General features: G+C 39.1%; 1 protein-coding gene across 2 annotated transcripts in view; it reads right to left on the reverse strand.

The window, feature by feature from the left end:
• The window catches only part of LOC128638233 (indolethylamine N-methyltransferase-like), a 42999-nt gene extending 19154 nt beyond the window's left edge, over positions 1–23845 (reverse strand). For both annotated transcript variants that reach the window (XM_053690081.1, XM_053690080.1), the window contains exon 1: positions 23676–23845. In XM_053690081.1, coding sequence (XP_053546056.1) covers positions 23676–23820 — 145 coding nt within the window. In that variant the 5' untranslated portion in view covers positions 23821–23845. The remainder of the gene's footprint in view (positions 1–23675) is intronic.
• Positions 23846–26708: the final 2863 nt, after the last annotated feature.

Consider the following 26708-nt stretch of genomic DNA (forward strand, 5'->3'; position numbering starts at 1 on the left):
TTACACAGCATATACTGTGGTTAATTGCTGTGCCAGCCACCACTCATATCTGCTTAACATTATTGTAAATTTAAAAACAAAAACTTTTAAATCATTTTGCTAGTGTAACCTAATTTCATTTTCCATCAGGCCTGTGTGTCAGGCCCACATCATATAGTGTGATTAATAGCTCTTTTTTCCACCACTTATATCTGGTGTAACATAAGTGTAAATTTTTTTTTTTTTTTTTTTTTACATCAGTCCTCTTCTAGTGTCATTTAATTTTAGTTGCCAGGCCAGCCTGGCTGCCATTAGTGCCAGCCTGTGTGTCAGGCTGCCAGCATATACTGTGCCTAACTCCATCCTCAGTGCCAGTCTACCACTCCTATCTGGTGTAACATTAGTTTAAATTTTGTAAAAAAAAACGTTTACATCAGTCTTCTAGTGTTATTATAATTTTAGTTGCCAGGCCAGCCTGCCACTAGTGCCAGCCTGTGTGTCAGGCTGCCAGCACATACTGTGCCTACTTCTATCCTGAGTGCCATCACTCCTATCTGTTGTAACATTACTGTAACTTTAAAAAAAAAAAACTTTTACATCAGTCTGCTATTGTTATTTAATTGCAGTTGCCTGTCTGCCAGCGTGTGTGCCAGGCCCACTTTCCAACTAGTGCCACGAATCATATTTGTTATAACAGTAGTGTAAATATTTAAAATCAAAACTTTTTTGACTGTGAATCATCAGTCTGCTAGTGCCATTGAATTGCAGTTGCCTGCCTGCCAGCGTGTGTGCCAGGCCCACTTGCCAACTACTGCCACCAATCATATTTGTTATAACAGTATTGTAAATATTTAAAATAAAAAAAATTTAGACTGTGAATCATCAGTCTGCTAGTGCAATTGAATTGCAGTTTCCTGCCTGCCAGGGTGTGTGCCAGGCCCACTAGCCAACTAGTGCCACCAATCATATTTGTTGTAACAGTAGTGTAAATATTTTAAATAAAAAACTTTTTTGACTGTGAATCATCAGTCTGCTAGTGCCATTGAATTGCAGTTGCCTGCCTGCCAGCTTGTGTGCCAGGCCCACTTGCCAACTACTGCCACCAATCATATTTGTTATAACAGTATTGTAAATATTTACAATAAAAACTTTTTTGACTGTGAATCATCAGTCTCCTAGTGCAATTGAATTGCAGTTGCCTGCCTGCCAGCGTGTGTCCCAGGCTCACTTGCCAACTAGTGCCACCAATCATATTTGTTATTACAGTAGTGTTAATATTTAAAATTAAAACTTTTTTGACTGTGAATCATCAGTCTGCTAGTGCAATTGAATTGCAGTTTCCTGCCTGCCAGCGTGTGTGCCAGTCCCACTTGCCAATGAGTGCCACCAATCATATTTGTTATAACAGTATTTTAAATATTTAAAAAAAAACTTTTTTGACTGTGAAACATCAGTCTGCTAGTGTAATCTAATTGCAGTTGCCTGCCTGCCAGCGTGTGTGCCAGGCCCACTTGCCAAGTTAGTGCCACCACTCATTTTGTTGTAACAGTAGTGTAAATATTTAAAAAAAAAACATTTTTGACTGTGAAACAAGCAAGTCTGTCAAAAGAACTGAAAAAAAGGGGCTGTTTGCAGAGGCTTAGATACAAGATAATCACAGAGGTTAAAAGTATATTATTATAAATGTGTTAGTTATGCAAAACTGGGAAATGGGTAATAAAGGGATTATCTATCTTTTAAAACAATAAAAATTCTGGTGTAGACTGTACCTTTAAACGGGGAGTTTGGTCTGTCACTGTGAAGCGGGCGTAACCCTTACACTACATGATCGATAGAACATCATACCTGATGTTTTAAAGCACGTTATTCCAAACTATTTAGGAATGTTAGGTGATTTATGCCCTTTATGGCTTAAAACCAGACTCTGCATCAACTATGTAATTTTCCATGGGAGTTTTGCCATGGATCCCCCTCCGGCATGCCACAGTCCCCTCCGGCATGCCCCTTGAAACAACTTTTCCATCACTATTGTGGCCAGAAAGAGTCCCTGTTGGTTTTAAAGTTCGCCTGCCTATTGAAGTCAATGGCGGTTCGCCCGGTTCGCCGGTTCGTGAACAGTAGCGGAAGTCAGAGTCTGCCGTTTGCGAACCGAAATTTTTAGGTTCGCGACATCACTAATCCTGTATTGATTTATTTATTGTAAAGAAATCATTCACTAGAAAAAATAGAAGCATGGTAACTTGGAGGAGACTGGCCGTCGCAATTAAGCTGACACTACCTGATACATTTTTATTGGACATTTAATATTCAGCAATGTTTGGCCAGTTGACCCTATTTAAATGTTTGTTTGAATGTTTCTCCTTTAATATTTGTCACTGCTTCTAGCATCAAACTTTGGGCTCAGTATTGCTTTTTTTGCTCTGGACTTTTACTTTGTCTTAGCGGGAGGAAATACTGCTTGAGCATGCTGAAGCCGCTTGTTCAAACTATCCTTGATTGGTGCAGACTGACTGATACGTATACCTACCCTCACCTCCTACGCCTATTGCAGGCAAGGAACGTACTGACATTAGTGATCCAGGAACCCACAAGGGTGACACTACACCCACGACGACGGAGGATCCGAACAGCCAAATTGGGACATTACATGCTGATGAGACCTGAGGGCTTCTTTGACTGTCAGGCCCCGTCGACAGAAGCTGTCCTACTTGATACGGTTTCCTAGTTCCTGACATATATAGGAGGGGGATGTCGCAGCACAGCTAGCATCAGTTGATAAGTACCACACTTACCAGCTGTACTTTTTGGGACTAAGCCTAAACACCCAGAGATTCCTACACCCTTACAGCCTATACATTTGGATAATTAGTGTCTAAAAAGGACTTCCGATTTGAAGGACTTTTTGGCATGGGACTGCTGTTTTTGAGTATTTCTCAAAAGAACATAATTACTACTTTACTCTGGAGGCTGCAAGATATATAGGCCTCTAGTTATCAAGCTCCGTAATTTGCTTGCATTCGCCGGCCCAATACGCCCGTGTAAGCTCACCTCACATCGCCGCCGCGGACCTGAATACGCTCGCCAAAGTTATTAAAAAAGCTGTCCAAAAGCCGCGTACCAAGTACGGGGCGATGAGCAGTGGACTGTGATAGTTATCACACATCAATCTCACTGCTCTTCGGCTTTTCTACAGCTTTATTAATACCCCTGTCACTAAGCACTCACACTATACTATACTGTTCTACCCCCTATACAGGCGCCCCCGGAGCCCCCCGCAACTAAATAAAGTTATTAACCCCTAAACTGCTGCTCCTAGACTCCGCCGCAACTATAATAAATATATTAACCCCTAAACCGCCGCTCCCGGACCCCGCCGCAACTATAATAAATATGTTAACCCCTAAACCGCCGCTCCCGGACCCCGCCGCCACCTACATAATACCTATTAACCCCTATCCTGCCCCCGCTATACCGCCGCCACCCATAATAAATGTATTAACCCCTATCCTGCGGATCCCGGACCTCGCCGCAACTAAATAAATTGTTTAACCCCTAAACCGCCGCCCCCGGACCCCGCTGCCACCTATATTAAACTTATTAACCCCTAATCTGCCCCCCCTACAACGTTGCCACCTATATTAAATTAATTAACCCCTATCCTGCCCCCTATACCGCTGCAACCTATAATAAAATTATTAACCCCTAAACCTAAGTCTAACCCTAACCCTAACACCCCCCCTAACTTAAATATTAATTAAATAAATCTAAATAAAATTACTATTATTAAAGGGACAGTCTACACCAGAATTTTTATTGTTTTAAAAGATAGATAATACCTTTATTACCCATTTAATAGCTACCTAGTTAAAATAAAGACAAAATTACCTGTAAAATAAAAACTAACCTGTTACAATTACACCTAACACTACACTATCATTAACTAAATTATTCCTATTTAAAACTAAATACTTACCTGTAAAATAAACCCTAAGATAGCTACAATGTAATTAATAAAAAACTAAGTTACAAAAAAAAAAAAAATTACAAGATTTTTAAGCTAATTACACCTAATCTAAGCCCCCTAATAAAATAACAAAGCCCCCCAAAATAAAAAAATGCCCTACCCTATTCTAAATTACAAAAGTTAACAGCTCTATTACCAGCCCGTAAAAGGGCCTTTTGCGGGGCATGCCCCAAAGTAATCAGCTCTTTTGCATGTAAAAAAAAATACAACCCCCCACAACATTAAAACCCACTACCCACATACCCCTACTCTAACCCACCCAAACCCCCCTTAAATAAACCTAACACTAACCCCCTGAAGATCTCCCTACCTTGAGTTGTCTTCAGCCAGCCGACCACCGATGGAACAGAAGAGGACATCCGCAGCAGCCAAAGTCATCATCCAAGGGGCGCTGAAGAGGTCTTCCATCCGATAGAAGTCTTCATCCATGCGGTGTCTTCAATCTTCATCTATCCGGAGCGGAGCCTTCTTCAAACGAGCCGACGCGGAGCCATCCTCTTCCAACGACACCTACCCGACGAATGGATATTCCTTTAAGTGACGTCATCCAAGATGGCGGCCCTCGAATTCCAATTGGCTGATAGGATTCTATCAGCTAATCGGAATTAAGGTAGGAAAAATCTGATTGGCTGATGCAATCAGCCAATCAGATTGAGCTTGCATTCTATTGTCTGATTGGAACAGCCAATAGAATGCGAGCTCAATCTTATTGGCTGATTGGATTAGCCAATCGGATTGAACTTGAATCTGATTGGCTGATTGCATCAGCCAATCAGATTTTTACTACCTTAATTCCGATTGGCTGATAGACTCCTATCAGCCAATCGTAATTCGAGGGACGCCATCTTGGATGACGTCACTTAAAGGAATATCCATTCGTCGGGTAGGCGTCTTTGGAAGAGGATGGCTCCGCGTCGGCTCGTTTGAAGAAGGCTCCACTCCGGATGGATGAAGATTGAAGATGCCACATGGATGAAGACTTCTATCGGATGGAAGACCTCTTCAGCGCCCCTTGGCTGATTACTTCGGCCGCTGCGGATGTCCTCTTCTGTTCCATCGGTGGTCGGCTGGCTGAAGACAACTCAAGGTAGGGAGATCTTCAGGGGTTTAGTGTTAGGTTTATTTAAGGGGGGTTTGGGTGGGTTAGAGTAGGGGTATGTGGGTGGTGGGTTTTAATGTTGGGGGGGTTGTATTTTTTTTTACATGCAAAAGAGCTGATTACTTTGGGGCATGCCCCGCAAAAGGCCCTTTTAAGGGCTGATAATAGAGCTGTTAACTTTTGTAATTTAGAATAGGGTAGGGCATTTTTTTATTTTGGTTTTGTTATTTTATTAGGGGGCTTAGATTAGGTTTAATTAGCTTAAAAATCTTGTAATATTATTTTATTTTTTGTACTTTAGTTAGTTTATTTAATTGTATTTAATTGTAGGTATTTGTAGTTAATTAATTTAATTTATTTAATGATAGTGTAGTGTTAGGTTTAATTGTAACTTAGGTTAGGATTTATTTTACAGGTAAATTTGTATTTCTTTTAGCTAGGTAGTTATTAAATAGTTAATAACTATTTAATAATTATTCTACCTAGTTAAAATAAATACAAAGTTACCTGCAAAATAAATAGAAATCCTAAAATAGCTACAATGTAATTATTAATTACATTGTAGCTATATTAGGGTTTATTTTACAGGTAAGTATTTAGTTTTAAATAGGAATAATTTAGTTAATGATAGTGTAGTGTTAGGTGTAATTGTAACTTAGGTTACAAAAATTTATTTTAACTAGGTAGCTATTAAATAGTTAAAAACTATTTAATAGCTTTTGTACCTAGTTAAAATACATTGAAATTTGCCTGTAAAATAAAAATAAATCCTAAAATAGCTACAATATAATTATTAGTTAGATTGTAGCTATATTAGGGTTTATTTTAAAGGTATTTAGTTTAAATAGGATTAATTTAGTTAATAAGAATAATATTTATTTAGATGTATTTAATTAATATTTAAGTTAAGGGGGGTGTTAGGGTTAGACTTAGGTTTAGGGGTTAATAATTTTATTATAGTGGCGGCAGTGTAGGGGGGGCAGGATAGGGGTTAATAACTTTATTATAGGTTGCGGCGGTGTAGGGTATAGGGGTTAATAGGTATTATGTAGGTGACGGCGGGGTCCAGGAGCGGAGATTTAGGGGTAAATATAATTATTATAGTTGCGGCGGGGTCCGGGAGCGGCGGTTTAGGGGTTAATAAGTTTATTAGAGTGGCGGTGGGCTCTGGGAGCGGCGGTTTAGGGGTTAATAAGTTTATTAGAGTGGCGGTGGGCTCCGGGAGCGGCGGTTTAGGGGTTAGTACGTTTATTAGAGTGGCAGTGGGCTCCGGGAGTGGCGGTTTAGGGGTTAACATGTTTAATATAGGTGGCGGCGGTGTAGGGGGGCCGATTAGGGGTGTTTAGACTCGGGGTACATGTTAGGGTTTTAGGTGAAGACATCTCCCATAGGAATCAATAGGACGTCGGGCAGCAGCGAACATGAACTTTCGCTATGGTCAGACTCCCATTGATTCCTATGGGATCCGCCACCTCCAGGGCGGCGGATTGAAAACCAGGTACGCTGGGCCGGAAAAGTGCCGAGCGTACCTACTAGTTTTTTGATAACTCCCAAAAGTAGTCAGATTGTGCCGAATTTTGCGTTCGGAACTTCTGGAGTGACGTAAGAATCGATCTGTGTCGGACTGAGTCCGGCGGATCGTTGCTTACGTCACTATATTCTACTTTTGCCGGGCTGTAGTGCTTGATAACTTAGGCGAATCAGCCTCGCCATAAATACGCTGCGGAATTCCAGCGTATTTGAGGTTGACGGCTTGATAACTAGAGGCCATAGTCTTTTATTATTGTAAATTTGCATGTTTGTTCTCTTTTTGTATTTTTTTTATTTTGGGGGTTGTTTGGGTGGTGGGTTTTACTGTTGGGGGGACTTTGTATTTTTTTACAGGTAAAAGAGCTGTTTAACTTAGGAAATGCCCTACAAAAGGCCCCTTTAAGAACTAATAGTAGTAATTTTGGGGGGCTTTTTATTTTTATAGGGCTTTTAGAGTAAGTTCCATTGTTTTTACTTTTGATAATTTAGTTTATTATTTTTGTAAGCTTGGTGTTTTTTATTTTTCGGAATTTAATGTTTATTATATTTTTGTAATTTTAGATTATTTTTTTTTTTTCGTAGTGTTAGGTTTTTTACATTTGTAATTTAGATTTGTTTATTGGTAGTTTTCTAAATTTTATTAGAATAGTAATGTTAGGCTATGCTCCCTAGATATGAGAATCAGGAGCAAATGTAATGAACGTGTATTACTTGTGGGCTCTAGACCCAAGAAAAGATGTTATCATATCAAAGGTTGATTTAGAAACCATTTCTTTTCTATTTTTGTATTTATGGATAAAGGCTGAAGAAGACCCCGTAATATGTTTTGAAAACACAATTAAGATACTATAATGGAGTCTGTTTAAAAGTCAAATGGATCTCGAGACATAAGGATACGCCTTAAGGTTATGAACCCCTTGTCATAGTATGATGTTGTATGACTATGTCATTTTTATTTTAATTGAACATAGAGATTATAGCAGCCACATTAATTTAGGGTGGGGGGGTAAAGATTGTGTCTGTAAATCAGAAGATAGATCTGAAATAATGATGTTGGGACATGTTTGTTTGGCTTTTCTTTTCTTTTTTTTTGTTTTTCTTTGCTATTACTTTGGCTAGATAGGCGATGAATATCTGCTATATGTTCATGTTTATAAAATGTATGTAACAATGTAACTGACTATTAAAAATTAAAAAAAAGCTACTAATTACGAAATGCAAAAAAAAAAAAAAGAACAGTATTGTTAGTTTATTTTATAGTTTAAACTTAGTTTTTTTATTTCACAAGTAAGTTTTTATTTATTTTAAGATAGTTATATTGTAATTTTATTTTAAAGTTAGGGGGTGTTAGGTTTAGGGGTTAATAGTTTAATTTAGAGTTTTGCAATGTGGGGGGGCTGGTGGTTTAGGGGTTAATAGGTTTATATAGTAGTGTCAGAGATTTCGGAAGCCGGATGTTTAGGGGTAAATAACTTTATTATAGTAGCGGCGATGTCGGGGAGCAGTGCAATATGGGTTAATAACTTTTATTAGTGTCGGCGATGTTGGAGGAGGCAGATTAGGGGTTAATAACTTTATTTAGGTGTCGGCGATGTTGGAGAGCGGTGGATTAGTGGTTAATAACTTTATTATAGTGGTGCCGATGTTAGGGAGTGGCGGAATAGGGGTAAATACATTTTATTAGTGTTGGCGATGTAGGTGGCAGCAGATTAGGGGTTAATAACTTTATTTAGGTGTCAGCGATGTCGGGGCAGCAGATTAGGGGTGTTTACACTTGGGGTTTATGTTAGGGTGTTAGGTTTAAACATAACTTTTTTTCCCCCATAGACATCAATGGGGTTGCGTTACGGAAATTTTTCATTTCACACTTCAGGTGTTAGTTTATTTTCTAACACTCTCTCCCCATTGATGTCTATGGGGGAAAGTGTGAAGAAGCACATCAAAGCAGCCCTGGGATTTTGTGCGGTATGGAGCTTAATGCCACTATATCGAACGCACAAGGAGGTTTTTCAGTAACTCATAATGGCAGCGCTATGAAGAGTGAAATAACGCAACTTTTTTGGCGTTAGTTTCACACCCTGTTTAGCGCAAAACTCGTAATCTACCAGTTTGTATGTATTGGTATGACACAAAAAAGTGTATAAAAAAGCCAAGTCTGACATATTCCACGCAAAACTCCAAAAATGAACTGGACAAAATTATTGGCACCCTCAATGTAATATTTGTTAGCACACCCCTTGGAAAAAATTGCTGAAATCAATCACTTCCTTTAACCATCAATGAGTTTTGTACACCTCTCTACTGGAATTTTGACCACTCTTCTTTTGCCATCTGCTCCAGGTCTTTTGGATTGTGAGTGTTCCTTTTCCCAACTGCTGTTTTGAAATCTCTCCACAGGTGCTCTATGGGATTGAGATCTGCAGGCCCATTTATCAAGCTCCGTATGGAGCTTGAAGGGCCGTGTTTCTGGCGAGTCTTCAGACTCGCCAGAAACACAAGTTATGAAGCAGCGGTCTAAAGACCGCTGCTTCATAACCCTGTCCGCCTGCTCTGAGCAGGCGGACAGGAACCGCCGGAAATCAACCCGATCGAATACGATCGGGTTGATTGACAGCTCCCTGCTGGCGGCCGATTGGCCGCGAGTCAGCAGGGGGCGGCGTTGCACCAGCAGCTCTTGTGAGCTGCTGGTGCAATGTTAAATGTGGAGAGCGTATTGCTCTCCGCATTTAGCGAGGTCTTGCGGACCTGATCCGCAGTGTCGGATCAGGTCCGCAAGCCCTTTGATAAATGGGCCCCCATGACTCATTGCTGGCCAGTTCAGTACTCTCCAGCACTTAAACCATTTCTGGGTGCTTTTTAAAGCATTCTTTGGGTCATTATCCTGCTGTAAGACCCATGACCTTTGACGGAGACCCAACTTTCTGACACTGTGCCCTAAATTGCACCACAGTATTCTTTGGTAGTCTTCAGATTTCATAATGCCAAGCACACAGTCAGGACATCCACTGCCTGAAGCAGCAAAGCAACCCAAAAACATCAGTGAACCTCCACAATGTTTGACTGTAGGGACTGTATTCTTTTCTTTAAAAGCCTAATTTATTTTTCTGAAAACAGTAGAATGATGGGCTTTACCAAAACAGTGTAATTGTGTTTCATCTGTCAACAGCACATTCTCCTAAAAGGATTTTGGCTTCCTCAGGTAAGTTTTGGTAAACTTCAATCTGGATTTTTTTTTTTTTGAGTTTTCAAAAGAGCCATAAAATCTAAATTACAAGGAATCGAGAAAAAAAAAAGGTAATGGTTGTACAAAGCAAGTAATCAAAAAACATACCAATTACTAACATGGTCCACAGATCAAACGAGAAGCTAGAATAAAACATAGCTCTCATAGATATTATTCAAATTAAAATAACACAATACATTCTCTGTAGTAGAATGAAACTTAGGAGTGAGATTAAAGTACAAAGAGGACTCATAGGTCCTCGACATGTCATGTTCACTGAAATTGGGGAGGAAAGGAGGTAGGAGAACTGGAAAAGGGGAAAAAAGAAGCGGGGGAGGGTGGTAGGAAGTGGTAATGTTACTAATGGTAGTTTGTTGTATCAGTCGTAGGTGCTCTCTAATGCTCCATTACTAGCTAGTGGTCAGGGGTCAATATGTTAGCTTTCCATTCAGTGTCAAATCTCTCCTTCCAGTCTGCCCAGACGAGTTCGAACAGGTCTGAATTGTTTAGTTTACAAAATATGTCCTTCTCCATGGTGTAGATATACGCCATTGTGTTGCAGACTGCAAACCACCCAGGAGGGGACTCCTTCTTCCAAGCACATGCTATGGCATGTTTGATAGTCATAAATAGTTATATACAGATATATGACAGGTGTTTGGGTAAAGTATGGACACCTATGTGTAGTAAGGCTATGGACGGTGTTTTAGGGACGGAAATGCCCATAATGGAAAGGACTGAGAAGCATCGCCGCCACAAAGGCTTAATCACAGGGCACTCCCACCAGATATGAAGCGCGCTACACCGCAGCACCTCCAGCACTCGGGAGATGCACTCGGGAACATTTTCGCCAATCTGGTAGTAACATAATACCAGTGGGATAAGAGTTTATAATAAGTCTCATACAGTGTCGTCCAGTGTATGGGTTTCTGGGTAAGAGAGGAAGCGCGCTCCCACAAAGGAGGGGCACTCATGTCTCTAGCAATGATTCTGAATGTGACAAATGGGCTGGGGTTCTAGAACATTGGGTACTGCTGAGAAAAGAGTAATGAAGGGACAGAGGCCTGCACAACCTATCTCCCTGGTCCCAAACAGTCTCCAAAAGGGTGAGCGGGCAGCAAGGTTCGGTCTGAATCCCCAGCTATTTATCAAAAGATAAATAAGGAGAGAACATATTACTAACACTTATTTGAGAGAGATGCTTAAAGGAGTCACAAGAGTCTGAGGACCAGAGGTCCGATACTAAGGAAATTCCCAATTGTGCCCATTTGTTAGGGTGGAAGTCCTGCAATCCCGAGAGAAGACCCATCATAGAGGTGATAGGGGAGGGATGTAGGGCAATATGCAGGTAGTGCCTGATCCTGTCCCAGAAGTCTAAACATTTGCGGACAACTGGATTGATCAAGGCCAGTTCTCTGCGGCAGTGTGGCGGGGTCTGGGCTCCATTTAGAGTGAGAAATTTGAGACACATGGGTGAGCATAGCTCCCTCGTAGTACTGGAGAACCGATAGTGAAGTTATACCTCCAGAAATTTTAGGGAGTTGGAGTATTCTGTGTGCCACTCTGGGAGGTTTATCCTGCCAGATATATTTTGTTAACCCACTCTTAAATTGTAGTAAGATATGCTTGGGAATCTTGATGAGGAGGCATCTGAAAAGGTAGGTGATCTTGGGGAGGAAAGAAATTTTCAATGCCGCTACCCTACCATGCCAGGTGTACACCTCCATTTTCAAGAGGTTCAGTTTGTAATAAGAGTGGGCACCAAAGGAGGTTAGAATCTCCAAAAGTTTGGGGATGGTCTGCGTGGGTTCAGACGGAAAATGTGTGATGTCGTCTGTGAAGAGCGCAATTTTGTGTGAAGTGCCAAACAAAGTGACACCTTGCATTTGAGGGTCCGCCCTTATCTGTTCCGCCATAGGTTTGATTGCAAGAGTGAACAGTAGTGGCGACAGTGGACAGCCCTGCCTAGTACCATTTGTGATGGGGAAGAGAGGGGAGTGGAGGTCCAATCTGCTCACAGAAGCAGTGGGGGTTGAATAAAGGGCTTTGATTACATTTACTATATCGCTAGGGTGATGAAAGCATTACTGCCATCTAACCCGGTTGAAAGCATTCTCGGCATCAAGAGAGATGGCCGAGAGTGGCTTATTGAGCTGAGAGGAGAGAGTAAGGATGTTAAGTAATCTCCTGGTGTTATCTGGACCCTCTCATTGAGGGATAAATCCCACCTGGTCTGGGTTGATGAGGGACGGTAGTAGGTTCACGAGCCAGTTAGCCAGAATCTTAGAATAAAACTATATATCGGTATTGATCAAGTAAATTTGTCGATAACTGACGCAAAGAGAAGGGCCCTTATTTGGTTTTAAAATGGTAACTATGGTGGCTTCTAGAAATTCTTTCTGGAAATTTCCTTCTTCTCTAGCTGGATTATAGAGCTTGAGTAATAAGGGAGAGAGCTCCCGAGCATAGACCTTATAAAAATGGACCGGAAAGCCATCTGGGCCAGGCACTTAAAGGATTTTGCATTTCTAATGACTGTCAGGATTTCCGAGAGTGAGAAAGGAGAACTTTAGAGGTCTCGCTGCTCAGTGGTGAGTGTGGGAAGTGTCAAGGCTTCTAAATAGGCACGTACGCCAGCTTGGGGGGTGCACCTGGGTGATTCAGATGCAGCAATGTTGTATAGCTTAGAATAATAGTCAGTGAATGTCCCTCCTATTTGTGACAGAATTTGAAGGAGGGAGCCTGAAGTGTATATGGAGTGGATATGTGAAGCTCCCACCCTGTTTCTTATTTTATTGGCCAGTAAAGTATCTGCCTTATTATTCTTGTAATAGAACATCTGCTTTAATTTGGTAAGGTTAAGCTGCGTTCTGCGGAGCTCAAGTTGGGAGATGTGGTTCTTAACTGCAGTCATTTGACGTGTGATAGCCATGTCCATAGTGCGTCTATTTTGGCCTTCTTACTGTCTTAATTTGAGATGGGCTTGTGAAAGGTTGAGGCCAGCTTGCTTTCTACGATGTGCCTGCTTGGTGATCAGGAGTCCCCCAGTAGTGGCTTTAGCATCACCCCACAAGGTGTTGTCCCTAACCGTTGTGTTATCATTGGCTTGTATGTAGTGTATGATGTCTCTGCGGAGCTCCTCTCTGAAAGGCACAACTCCTAGGATGTGATGGGGCAGGCACTAGGTAGTTCTTGGGCATGTGATATTTGAAGAATGGATATCAGCTTGCACTAGGTCATGATCAGACCAAGCACAGAGGGATATATTGGCCTGTGTAACTAGGTTGAGAGAATCTGCTGTGGAGAATATGTAGACTAGCATAGAATACAGTCTGTGTGGGTGCAAGAAGTGTGTATAGTTATTGTCTTGTGGCTGGAGGGCTCTCCAAATATCATAAAAGCCTGAACAGGACATTAAGTGTCGGAATCGACTAGATAAATGTTCGTCTGGGGATGGCGCTTTAGCCTTAGTGGAGGTTCTCCTTTCGATTCTATGGTCCCAGACCATATTAAAGTCCCCGGCCAAGAGGACTCTGCCCTGTTGGACCTGTGCAAGAAGGTGGAGAATGTGCTTAAGGCATCTTGGTTGTTTAGTGTTCGGAGGATATTCTGAGGCTAGGGTATAGACCACATGATTTATTTTACAGATTAGGTTAACATATATCGCTTAGGGGTCTTTGATAACGTGTACCAATTTGAAGGCAAGTCGCTTATGTAGCAAAAAAAAGTATATTTTTTAGTGAAAGGGGCCGATTCAATGTGTGTGTAAGTCTTGGAGGTAAGTTTATGGGGTTCGCTATCCAGCCAGTGTGTTTCTTGGAGAAAAACAACATCCAGGTTGTGATACTTCAGGGATCTAAGTAAGATGCTGCATTTGTAGGGGGAGTTGAGACTCCTAACATTGTGGGTTAGTAACATGTCAAGTATTGGGGAAGAAGGGGAAAGCTAGAGCAATGGGGGTAGGTTATAGAATAGGGTTAGGTAGGGAAGGAAGGGACTTTTGGGAGAAGTGTGGATGGGTAAGACGGACACTAAAAGAGTGCCCAGGAATATGGTGGAAATAGTCCACCTCAAGGAGCACTAGGGTTGAAATAGAACAAAGTGTATAGGGCTGAAAACACCAGCCCCGCTCTATAACATTCACATATTTAGTCATGACTGAAAAATAGTAAACCATAACTTAATCAATACAACACTTACATGTGTAAACATTATCGATAGTGCATTTTGAAACTAGTGCAGTTGTGGCAGGCTAAGAGGCCGCTACTAAGCGAGTAAAAAGTGAATCGTCCAATTGCAATTGCAAAGGCCTACAGGTGTGGGTGGTAAACCCTCAAAAGAGGTGTAGGCATAAAAAAAGGAAGTAGGAAGAAGCCCCATGAAATCAGCTAGTGTCCGAGAGTTGAAGCGTCTTAGACCTTTTTATTCTTTGGTCTTTTGTTGACCACTCATGTGCAGAAGTGCACCATTTGGGTTGAGGAGGATCTCGCTGCAGAGGGGGTTCAGGTAGAAGACCCCAACCTGTCAGCAGAGAGAGGCCTTGAGCTATTGTTGCAGCCACATAGGTCTGATTGTCCTTCTTAATGATGAGTCTGGTAGGGTAGCCCCATATATACTTAATATTATTTTTACTCAGTGCAAAAGTGACAGGTTGGAATTGCCGTCTTTGTTGGAGGGTGTGAGCTGAAAGGTCAGGAAGGAGTTGTATATCTTTAAATCTCTTGCTGAGGGGTGGCTTCTTGAAGGCTGCTTAGATCAATCTATCTTTGTACAGAAAACTGTGGAAACAGACTATTAAGTCACGTGGCTTGTCTGGGGCCACCCAATCTGTATTTTTGATACTTCTGTTTCAGCAGTGGGGTCCTCCTGGGTTTCCTACCATAGCGTACCTTTTCATTCAGATGGCAACTTTTAATGTGAGCTGACACATTTGTACCCTGTGCCTGAAGGTCAGCTTGAATTTGTTGATTGAGGTTCCACCATTCAAACAATACTTCTTGCAATATTTGATCAATTTTTCTCTTTTGTCCGCGTACAGGGAGATTAGCTACAATGCAATGGGCTATAAGCTTCTTGACAATGTTGAGCACAGTGGACACATGAACATTAAGATTTATGGAGATGGACTTGTAACCTCAAGATTGTCCATGCTTTTCCCAAATTTTTGTTCTCGTTTTTGTTCTTGTGGTGAACAGAGACACACACCAGAAAGGTTGAGTAAATTTTTCACCATTTTAACTGGTTGCTGGTGTGATTTCTATATTGTCAACACCTGTAAATTGATACAGGTGAGTTTAAGTACAAATTACAGGAGCATCACAAACTTGGAATGCAATTATTTTTTACAATTTTGAGAAGGTGCCAATAATTTTGTCCAGTCCATTTTTGGAGTTTTGCGTGGAATGTGTCAGATTTTTTTTTATTCTCCACTTTTTTGTCTCATACCAATGCAAACAAAAGAAATAAACACTAGAATGCCTAAAAATTTGTATTTGCAAGAATAACTGGTGCATTATCTGACAGAAATGCAGGGGTGCCAATATTTTTGGCCATGACTGTATATAAAAGAAAGTATCTTACATTAATCAACAGCAATATATACATAAATAAATGCATGATTTATTCTCTAAGGGCCCGATGGTCAAAGCATCATCCTAACAGCGCTATGTCCTTAAGGTAATTGCATCACAATCAAAATTGCACATGAAATGTTCGAATGGGATCTAACCATTGCTTGAAGGTAGTCACATAATTCACTGTGGGATGTGAGAGTTCTCAACCAGTGGTGGAATGTTCAAGCAGCATCACCATGTGCAGTGAAGGTTTAACACCTTTGAGTGCTAAGCAATTTCCCACCTGGGTGCTAAGCTGGATTTGAGAGGTATATACAGGTATATATATATTTTTTTTTTAACTTTTTTTTTTTTTTGCAGATCCCCAAGACTTATACTGTTGGAAAGGTTAGGTGATTACCTTTCCAATGTTGGATCTTAGGGGTCTGTAGCTGCTTAGATGCCTGAGATACAGGCTTCTAAGCAGCATGGCATGCCCCAATTTCCCTATACTGTCCATTGTAACTTTTCAATAAAGTTGTGCAGTGACGTCATCACGTCATTGCGCGTGACGTCACTGCACAAAATGTGAAGCCCCGGCGATGCCTGTCAATATACAGGCCCGATTGCCGGGATGGGAGTCGATGAGAGCCCCCAGATTGCCCTCAAGGTGGGTGAGTGCTAGCGACGGCTCTGAGCCGTCGTCAGCACCTGACTGGGAAAATTTGGGAAGGCTCAGAGCCGTCGTTAGCACTCAAAGGGTTAAAGGGACATGAAATCCAAACAATGTTAAACAACCTTCCAATTTACTTATATTATCAAATTTGCTTCATTTCTTGGTATCATTTGTTGAAGAAGTGGTAATGCACTACTGGTTTCTAATTGATCACATGGGTTAGCCAATGGCAATCTGTATATATATATATATATATATATATATATGCAGTCACCAATCAGCAGCTAGAACCTAGGTTCTATGCTGCTCCTGAGCTTTCCTAGATAAACCTTTCAGAAAAGGATAACAAGAGAAGGAAGCAAATTAAATAATAGAAGTAAATTGGAAAGTTGTTTAAAATTGTATGCTCTTACTAAATCATAAATGTCTAATTATGACTTTACTGTCCCTTTAATGTAAAAGATCACTTGTCATCCAATACAATTTACATGCGTTAACTGGAACAGAAACTCTTTTAGGTATGATATAATAGTGAAACTTGTACTTCAATAATAAACCTATATGAACTGTGGAATTGTGGGTATATTTTGCATTTGTATATAGAGCTACTGTAGATTAGAAGTGGAGCAGTAATTAGCGTGTTTATTAAAACGCAAACACAGCAGAATGTAAACTTGTAACCCACATGGGTTAGAAAGTGTATTACATCTTAAAGTAAATCTTTTTGCAACCAATGTGTGCTAACAGCTGGACTTCCGATATTGTGACCGTGTTAATGTATTCTCACCAAAGACCTTAATGGAGCCATATATACAAATGTATAAAACAGGTATATATATTTAGAGTACATAAACAGTAAAACTTGTTATTAAATATTAATATTAATTAAAAATGCTTTTTAATATTTCCAGGTATTTGAGTAGAAATGGCTCCAAAATGTACACATACTGTATATACAGTATGTGTATACATGTCTATATATGTGCTTATATGTGTATATATGTATGTACAGTATATATATATATACATATATACACATATAAGCACATAAATACACACACACATATATATATATATATATATATATATATATATATATATATATATATAAGCAAACAACACTTTAGGCAAGGTACGCTTATTTGTTTACTTAGCTTGGGGGTTTAGACACTGTCGTCCATACAGCGTGGAGCAGGCTGTGCATCCGGGATCCGACACTCAACGTGAAGATTTCCACTCTGGGCAGTCCACTCTAAACTTATATATCAAAGAGGAAAAACTCCCACAAGCATAAGTATCAATAGTCCTAAATTACGAAGTAGTAACAAACAGTGTTGGCTGAGGTAAAACACTATGCACAAGCACTTTAGTAAAACAATTGTAGAAAATTTATTAGGATATGCATTAAAAAGTTCACACAGAATCTGTGTACATACACACTCATGGATATCTGAAAGACAAGGGAAGGAGTGACGTCAACTGACGCGTTTCACGCAGGTTGGCGCTTTCTCAAAGATAGTTTGAGAGTATTCTAAGTGGAATTAAGTAGCCACGTTGGGATATGAACACACCCTCAGACTAACTAACGGTTTGTGTCAGCTGCGCAAGCTACTGTAATAACGACTTGTCATATGTTACTTTTTAAGGTAAGCCTATAGCATTATCCACAAAGTGAAAAATACAAACCGATTGTAACCGCAGCCTGCACAACAGAGACAAAGATTGAAAAGAGACACATTGAACAAATGCTATACTATACATGTCTTGTTTATGACTAGAATGGAAACATTGGCAACGGCAAAAAATAATAATAGGATTCTGGGTATGCATGAGATATTATCAAAAACACATCAAATACCCTCAGAAATATCTTTTTAAGCCATTTCTAGATCATATATGCAGCAGATTATTGCCTTATGGTTCCAAAAGTCTTTTATATTTCTAGTCTAGTTGTATAAATATATTATAGGGAACAGATTATTGACTTAACACATCAAAAGTTTCTTTATGTGTTGGTTTTGTAGAGACATGGTAGTAATTAGCAAAAGAACTAAATATTTACAATAGGATGCAGAAGTCTATATAAATAAAATACTAATAAATAAAAAACAAAGAAAAGAAAAGCAACAGGGACAAACAGAGAGAGATTTTTGTCAGAAAAACACACCTGACAAGTGCTTCTTATACATTTTTTTTGGTAACCAGATGTTATATACCCATAGTTGCAATACATATTGCGTGAAGAGAGTAATTCAGTTATTCTATCTTCATCATATGTCTATACACTGGCATTTAGAACTGGTGCTTTACACTAGCCATTATATACCTATATTTGTATTTCCTTATTCTAGAAATAGGATTCAGCATATTAAATTAGAGCTATTCAGCTACTCATCATAATAAGTTTGCATTAGAAATAGTGACTATCTGTTGCGAAAAGTATTTTGCATGTATAGAGTTTATCAGGGATACTTGTGATGGCATCATAATGACCTTAGTTCAATACTGCTCACTATATATAATGCTGTGATTATAGATATGGGTATAACTACAGATATAGATTTTTGCTTCTATAAGCCCTGATAAAGGTCTAGATCCCATCTCAAATTAATTCCCTTTGGTTCCTTAGTTTCCAACTTAAAAATACACTGTACTTCAACATCCAATAATTTCTTATATCTATCTCCACCTCTTTTACTCATCGGAATGTAATCAATGGCTTGAAAGCTTAAAGCTTTTTTGTTTTCTATATGTAAATGAAAGTGTTTGGCCACTGGAGTTTTAAGGGGATCCCTTTCAATGGATGTGAGATGTTTACATATCCTATCCTTCATATTTCTACTTGTAGAGCCTGTGTATTGTTTTACACAGACTTTGCATGTAATTACATAAATAACATATTTTGAACAGCAATCCAACCTATATTTTATATTGTGTTTGAAGTTATTCACTGTTGATACAAACGTATCACCTGTTTTGCAGTGTATACACACATTACAATGTCTGCCACAGCGAAAATAACCCTTTTTGGCTAGCCATGTCTCTTTGGTTTGAGATTCAGAGTTATATACATACTTGATAAGGCGGCTTCCAATAGTGTCTGCCTTTTTTGGGATGAATTTGATTCCCTTGTCTAAGATAACTTTACATTCTTAATCAAGGGTCAGAATGTCAAGGTTTTTATTTATTATGCTTTTTATTTGACCAAATTGGTTGCTGAACTGTGTGATAAACTTTATGTCATCTGCGGATACAAGTTTATTCCTTCTTTTGTTCTTTTGGTTTTGTAAAAGTTTCCTCCTGTCCATAGTTCTAACTTTCTGTCTTAGATGAATTAAAGTTTATTTTTTGTATCCTATTTCTTCTAGCCTCTTAATTAGATCCAGAGAGTGTTTGTCATAACTTTGTATGTCAGTGCATATTCTCCTTATTCTGATTGGTTGGCCCTTGGGGATACCTGTTTTTAGATGTTTAGAGGAATCAGCTCTTATGATTGTATTTCCTGCAATTCTTTTTCTATAGAGTTCTGTAGATATCTTTACTTTCTCTCCTTTTAGCTGGATATCAAGGTACTCTATAATTTAAGTTTAGAATATTATCATTTAAGTAATGAACAAAATTATCAGCTTGTTCTTCTGTTCCTGACCATACTATCAGCAGGTCGTCAATATATCTTAAATATAATTTGATGAAATGGATGTAGATATTTTGCTCACCATAAATATATGTTGACTCACACCACCCCAGAAATAAATTTGCGTAAGAGGGGGAGAATTTCGCCCCTATTGCCGTTCTGCATATCTGTAAATAGTAGCACGAGTCAAACATAAAAAAACTATGGGTGAGCAAAAATCTAAGAACTTCTAAGATAAAGTCAATTAGTTCCTCTGGAAAATTACTTCTCAACTGTAGATGGTATTAAACTGCTTTCATTTCCAACTCATGGGGAATACATGAATAAAGTGATGGCACATCTATAGTTAGCCAGCTGAAAGATGATTCCCAGAGTTGTTTTTCCATTTTCCATTTTATTTATTAAAACAATACACAGGCTCTACAAGTAGAAATCTGAAGGATAGGATACGTAAACATCTCACATCCATTGAAAGGGATCCCCCTAAAACTCCAGTGGCCAAACACTTTAATTTACATATAGAAAACAAAAAAGCTTTAAGCTTGCAAGCCATTGATTACATTCCCGATGAGTAAAAGAGTTGGAGATAAATATAAGAAATTATTAGATGTTGAAGTACAGTGGATTTTTAAGTTGGAAACTAAGGAACCAAAGGGAATTAATTTGAAATGGGATCTAGACCTTTATCAGGGCTTATAGAAGCAAAAATCTATACCTGTAGTTATACCCATATCTATAATCACAGCATTATATATAGTGAGCAGTATTGAACTAAGGTCATTATGATGCCATCACAAGTATCCCTGATAAACTCTATACATGCAAAATACTGTTCGCAACAGATAGTCACTATTTCTAATGCAAACTTATTATGATGAGTAGCTGAATAGCTCTAATTTAATATGCTGAATCCTATTTCTAGAATAAGGAAATACAAATATAGGTATTTAATGGCTAGTGTTAAGCACCAGTTCTAAATGCCGGCGGATAGATATATGATGAATGTAGAATAACTGAAAATTACTCTCCACGCAATATGTATTGCAACTTGGGGTATATAACATCTGGTTACCCAAATTTTTTTATAAGAAGCACTTGTCAGGTGTGTTTTTCTGACAAAAATCTCTCTCTGTTTGTCCCTGTTGCTTTTCTTTTCTTTGTTTTTTATTTACTAGTATTTTATTAATATAGACTTCTGCATCCTATTGTAAATATTTAGTTCTTTTGCTAATTACTACCATGTCTCTACGGAACCAACACATAAAGAAACTTTTGATGTGTTAAGTCAATAATCTGTTCCCTATAATATATTTATACAACTAGACTAGAAATATAAAAGACTTTTGGAACCATAAGGCAATAATCTGCTGCATATATGATCTAGAAATGGCTTAAAAAGATATTTCTGAGGGTATTTGATGTGTTTTTGATACTATCTCATGCATACCCAGAATTCTATTATTATTTTTGCCTGTATTTTTTGCCGTTGCCAATGTTTCCATTCTAGTTATAAACAAGACATGTATAGTATAGCATTTGTTCAATGTGTCTCTTTTCAATCTTTGTCTCTGTTGTTCAGGCTGCGGTTACAATCGGTTTGTATTTTTCACTTTGTGGATAATGCTATAGGCTTACCTTAAAAAGTAACATATGACAAGTCGTTATTATGGTAGCTTGCGCAGCTGACACAAACCGTCAATTAGTCTGAGGGTGTGTTCGTATCCCAATGTGGCTACTTAATTCCACTTAGAACATTCTCAAACTATCTTTGAGAAAGTGCCAACTGGTGTGAAACGCGTCAGATGACGTCACTCCTTCCCTTATCTTTCAGATATTCGTGAGTGTGTATGTACACAGATTCTGTGTGAACTTTTTAATGCATATCCTAATAAATTTTCTACAATTGTTTTACTAAAGTGCTTGTGCATAGTGTATTACCTCAGCCAACACTGTTTGTTACTACTTCGTCATTTAGGACTATTGATACTTATGCTTGTGGGAGTTTTTCCTCTTTGATATATATACTATATATATATATATATATATATATATATATATATAAATATATATATATATATATATATATATACAGTATATACAGTATCCCACAAAAGTGGGATAATGTATATAAATATATATATATATATATATATACCTGTATATATATGAGCCCAGCTGTTTGTAGATCACCCTCTTAAGAGCCGACTACCACAGTGCAACTCTCGACAGGGCCCTCTACCCATTTGATCGCTATAAATGGTATCTTGTATACCGCCTATGTTTATAGCGCTGCGGAATCGGTTGCCACTCTACAAATACCTGATAATAATAAAAATTATAATTTTTAATTGATTTTAATATGTTTTAATAGAAATAATATATCTATCATCTATCTATATTTGTATATATTCATATAGATATATAGGTATAGATATATAAAGAAATATATAAAAATAAACAGTAAAGAATATAGGAATGTGAAGTACACCTAACACACCTTCTAAAGCGTTGATGTAGAGCAGTGTAGGGTTAGCGTTTGATCGTTAACTAAGAAGGCTATTTGCAGAGCGCCCTATAGAAGTCTTTGGGGAGTTTCAACTTGTAATACCAGCGCTAAGCCGGTGGCACAATTTTTTTTTAACTCGAGCACAGTTAGCACTGATGCATGAAAAAAAATTAGCCTTACACTTAATATAGGCCACTGCATTTATTCACCCATAATAATTGCACTGTAACTGTAAGTAAACTCTTAGGGGCCTATTTACTATGGTGCAAGCGGACATGATCCGATATTGCGGATCATGTCCGCTGCACATTGATAAATGCCGACAGAATATGCTGTCAGCATTTATCATTGCACCCGCAGTTCTTGTGAACTGCTGGTGCAATATCGCCCCCTGCAGATTTGCGGCCAATCGGCCGCTAGCAGGGGGTGTCAATCACCCTGATCGTATTCAATTGGGTTGATTTCTGTCTGCCGCCTCAGGGCAGGCGGACAGGTTATGGAGCAGCTTCATAACTTCTGTTTCTGATGACTCGCCGGAAACACGGGGCATCAAGCTCCATACGGAGCTTGATAAATATGCCCCTTTCTGTACAGAATGTCTTTATTTTTAATATTGCGATCACACTGTACAAAGTGTGTACTTAAAAGTAAACACATTTGGTATAATATAACATCATATAATGGGATCTACTATAATCCTTTATAAAAATATATTAAATCTATATAGTTGTAGGTATGTATTGGGTACTTGTAAAGCGCGGCTAATCACCTGTAAGGGTCTCAAGGCGCTGCTCAATTTTATCGACCTCGGAAGGATGAAAGGCTGAGTGGACCTCGCCGGGGATCAACCACATTGCCTTAGCATGCTGAGCTATCTGTCCGGTTAAAACCATTAGAAGTTGTTCTAAAGAATTGTGATCCACATAAATATATTATAATATAATTTATTAAAATATAATATAAAATATAGGGTGGATTACAGTTCTATAGAAAAAAATATCTAATGATTTTCAACAGAAAAACACCATTAAAGTTTAGGGGGATCTTTGTAGGTAAGTTTTTCTAAAGCATTGTGATCAACCCATAGACAGACAGACAGTCAGACAGGTAGGCAGATAGACAGATAGATAGATAGATAGATAGATGATAGATAGATAGATAGACAGATATAACATAGATTAAATAGAATGTCAGAGAGGTATTATGCAGCAGCAGCAGTATACAGAATTAAGCAGACCTCTCCAATGTTACCAGATTTACTAATTTTTATTTTATTCTATAGAGGTGTTAGATAGAAATGTCTGAATATTCATAAATTAGCTTCCTAGAATAGTAAAGGTATTGATAATGCTGGATTGGCTGGTGAATGAAATTGAAGAGACTTCCAAGTTAATATCGCAAAGTGTCATGACACATAAATCACTGATATATTCTGTATATACATTACATTACCTTTATCCAGTGCTTTATAAATTTGTTCCATAGGAAATTTAACTAATTCTTCAAAAACTAATTTTTCAGATTTCGATGAAAAAAATGTATCAAGAAAAACTGCTCCAGGAATGTCATGCTCATGATAGTGTTTCATTAAATCCATTGTCGGTAAAATGAAGATATTAAAGTTCTTGAGTTTCACAGATCAGGGATATGGCTATATGATAGGACTACCTTTAAATACATTTCTTATGTTTGCTTTTCCAATAATTAATTAGTGTGTTACATTAAAATATTTGCTTGCTGTCTGTCAAAACTAACCTAGCGTTTACCAGGATGTTGTTTATCAACATACTCACTGTGTCAACCTTTTGCTTATCAAATCAAAGCCACAATGTGAGCTGAGGTGTTCATAGAGAACAGAACTCTAATATATACATTGTAATCTATTTGCTGCTCCCTCCAAAGTTATATCTTCCAACTAGTGTACTGTAAGTTAAAGAAAGGGGGCCGATTAAACAATGCCTGGCAGACATGATACGCTGCAGCGTATCATGTCCGCCAGACATTGCAGGACAGCATACGCTGTTGGCATTTAGCATTGCACAAGCAGTTCTAGCTTGTGCAATGCCGCCCCCTGCAGATTTGCGACCAATTGGCAGCTAGCAGGGGTGTCACTCAGCCCGATCATACACGATCAAGCGGATTGCTCTACGCCGCCTCAGAGGCAGTGTATGAGTTCAGGAGCAGCGGTCTTAAGACCGCTGCTTCTTAACTCCTGTTTCTGCCGAGCCTGAAGGCTTGCACGGAAACAGGGAGATTTGGCCCCATTTGGACCATCATAAATTGGCCCCATGGAGTACACTTATGGCAGCCTACAGTCATCGTCTGTCCCTGCTGCCTTGGGCAACTGCTTTTTAAAAATGGACACAGAAGGCAGTGACAGAAATATATTGTAGCTAAAAGTAGTTAAATAAACAAATGCTGAAGGGGAACCAAAAAATGCACTGAACAACATATATATCAGAGCTAACAAGACAGCAGGAGGCAGTTGTTTGTTATACACATGAGCTGTGCATCATTAAAAAATGGCGGCTAACTGGTATTTAAAGATTGACTCAATTGGTTGCTTATGATTGGATATAAAATCAAAATTTTAGATAGGACAAACTTTCTTTCTGCTCTAGGTTCTGTAGCCCTTGCGTCTGCTTTCCCTGTCTAAGTTATATTTACTTATTACACAACTGTATAGTGCTGAGAAAATAGTTGATTAATTACAAGTAAAGATATTATTATTTTTATTATTAGTACTTGTAGTAACTCCGGTTTCTGTCCAAACCCAAATTCTTTGCACAGTGCTGGAAATAAGAAATCATTATGGTTTTTTTTACGTTCTCTTTATTTTTGTTGTTGTATTCATTTGGATTTTCATTTTGTTAAAATTAAGTGAAAATGCGATTTTCGTGACGAATGTGCATTCATTCAAAACAAATGTGCATCTCTAGTAGGAAGTAAAGTGGTAAATACTCACAGGGAGCACAAGTACTGATGTGTGCAAAAGGTTTATTCCAAGTTAAACTGTATACGACTAGATTACAAGTGGAACGGAAATTAACGCTCCCGCTGGCAAGCTAACACTGCTGTACTTCTGTTCTTTGCGACAGTTGGATAGAATTACAAGTTGAAAGTAAATATTTTTTGCTTGAGTGCTAACCTGACTTGTGCAAAGAGCAGAAGTAAGTATATCGCAATTGCGTTAATGCACTCACCCATTGACTTCAAAAAGTTTATAAAAACTATCACCCATACTCGTGTGCTAACCGGAATTGTCATAACCCCCCTACTTTAATAACCCCTAAACCACGACATAGCCCATCACAAAGTCTCCTTCTACACTATTAACCCCTAACCCACCAAACCCCCCACACTGCAAAGTCACTTTCTACACTATTAACCCCTAACCCACCACTCCCTAAACCACGACATAGCCCATCACAAAGTCTCCTTTTACACTATTAACACCTAACCAACCACACCCCCCACATTGCAAAGTCCCCTTCTACACTATTAACAAATAACACGCCACCCCCCAAATCGCAAAGTCCCCTTCTATACTATTTAACCCTAACCTGCCACCCCCCTCATCATAAAGTCACCTTCTACACTGTTAACCACTAACCCGCCACCCCCCACATCGTAAAGTCCCCTTCTACACTATTAACCCCTACCCCGCCACCCCCCACAAGTCCCCTTCTACACTATTATTGCTTAACCTGCCACCCCCCACATCATAAAGTCCCCTTCTACACTATTAACCTCTAACCCGCCACCCCCCACATCGTAAAGTCCCCTTCTACACTATTAACCACTAACCCACCATCCCCACATCGTAAAGTCACCTTCTACACTATTAACCACTAACCCGCCACCCCCCACATCGTAAAGTCCCCTTCTACACTATTAACCACTAACCCGCCACCCCCCACATCGTAAAGTCACCTTCTACACTATTAACCACTAACCCGCCACCCCCACATCGTAAAGTCCCCTTCTACACTATTAACCAGTAACCCGCCACCCCCACATCGTAAAGTCCCCTTCTACACTATTAACCACTAACCCGCCACCCCCCACATCGTAAAGTCACCTTCTACACTATTAACCACTAACCCGCCACCCCCCACATTGTAAAGTCCCCTTCTACACTATTAACCAGTAACCCGCCACCCCCACATCGTAAAGTCACCTTCTACACTATTAACCACTAACCCACCACCCCCCACATCGTAAAGTCCCCTTCTACACTATTAACCCCTACCCCGCCACCCCCCACAAGTCCCCTTCTAACTGTTATTACTTAACTTGCCACCTCCCACATTGTAAGGTTCCCTTCTACACTATTAACCCCTAACCCACCACCCCCCACAAATCCCCTACTAAACTATTAATCCCTTATCTGTCACACACCCCACCACAAAGTAAGCCACTAACCTGGCACCACCTTTGCTAAAAAAAATAATAATAAAACTAACATTACAAAAAATAAAACTA

Source organism: Bombina bombina, chromosome 8 (genome assembly GCF_027579735.1).
Source record: "Bombina bombina isolate aBomBom1 chromosome 8, aBomBom1.pri, whole genome shotgun sequence".
NCBI lineage: Eukaryota > Metazoa > Chordata > Amphibia > Anura > Bombinatoridae > Bombina > Bombina bombina.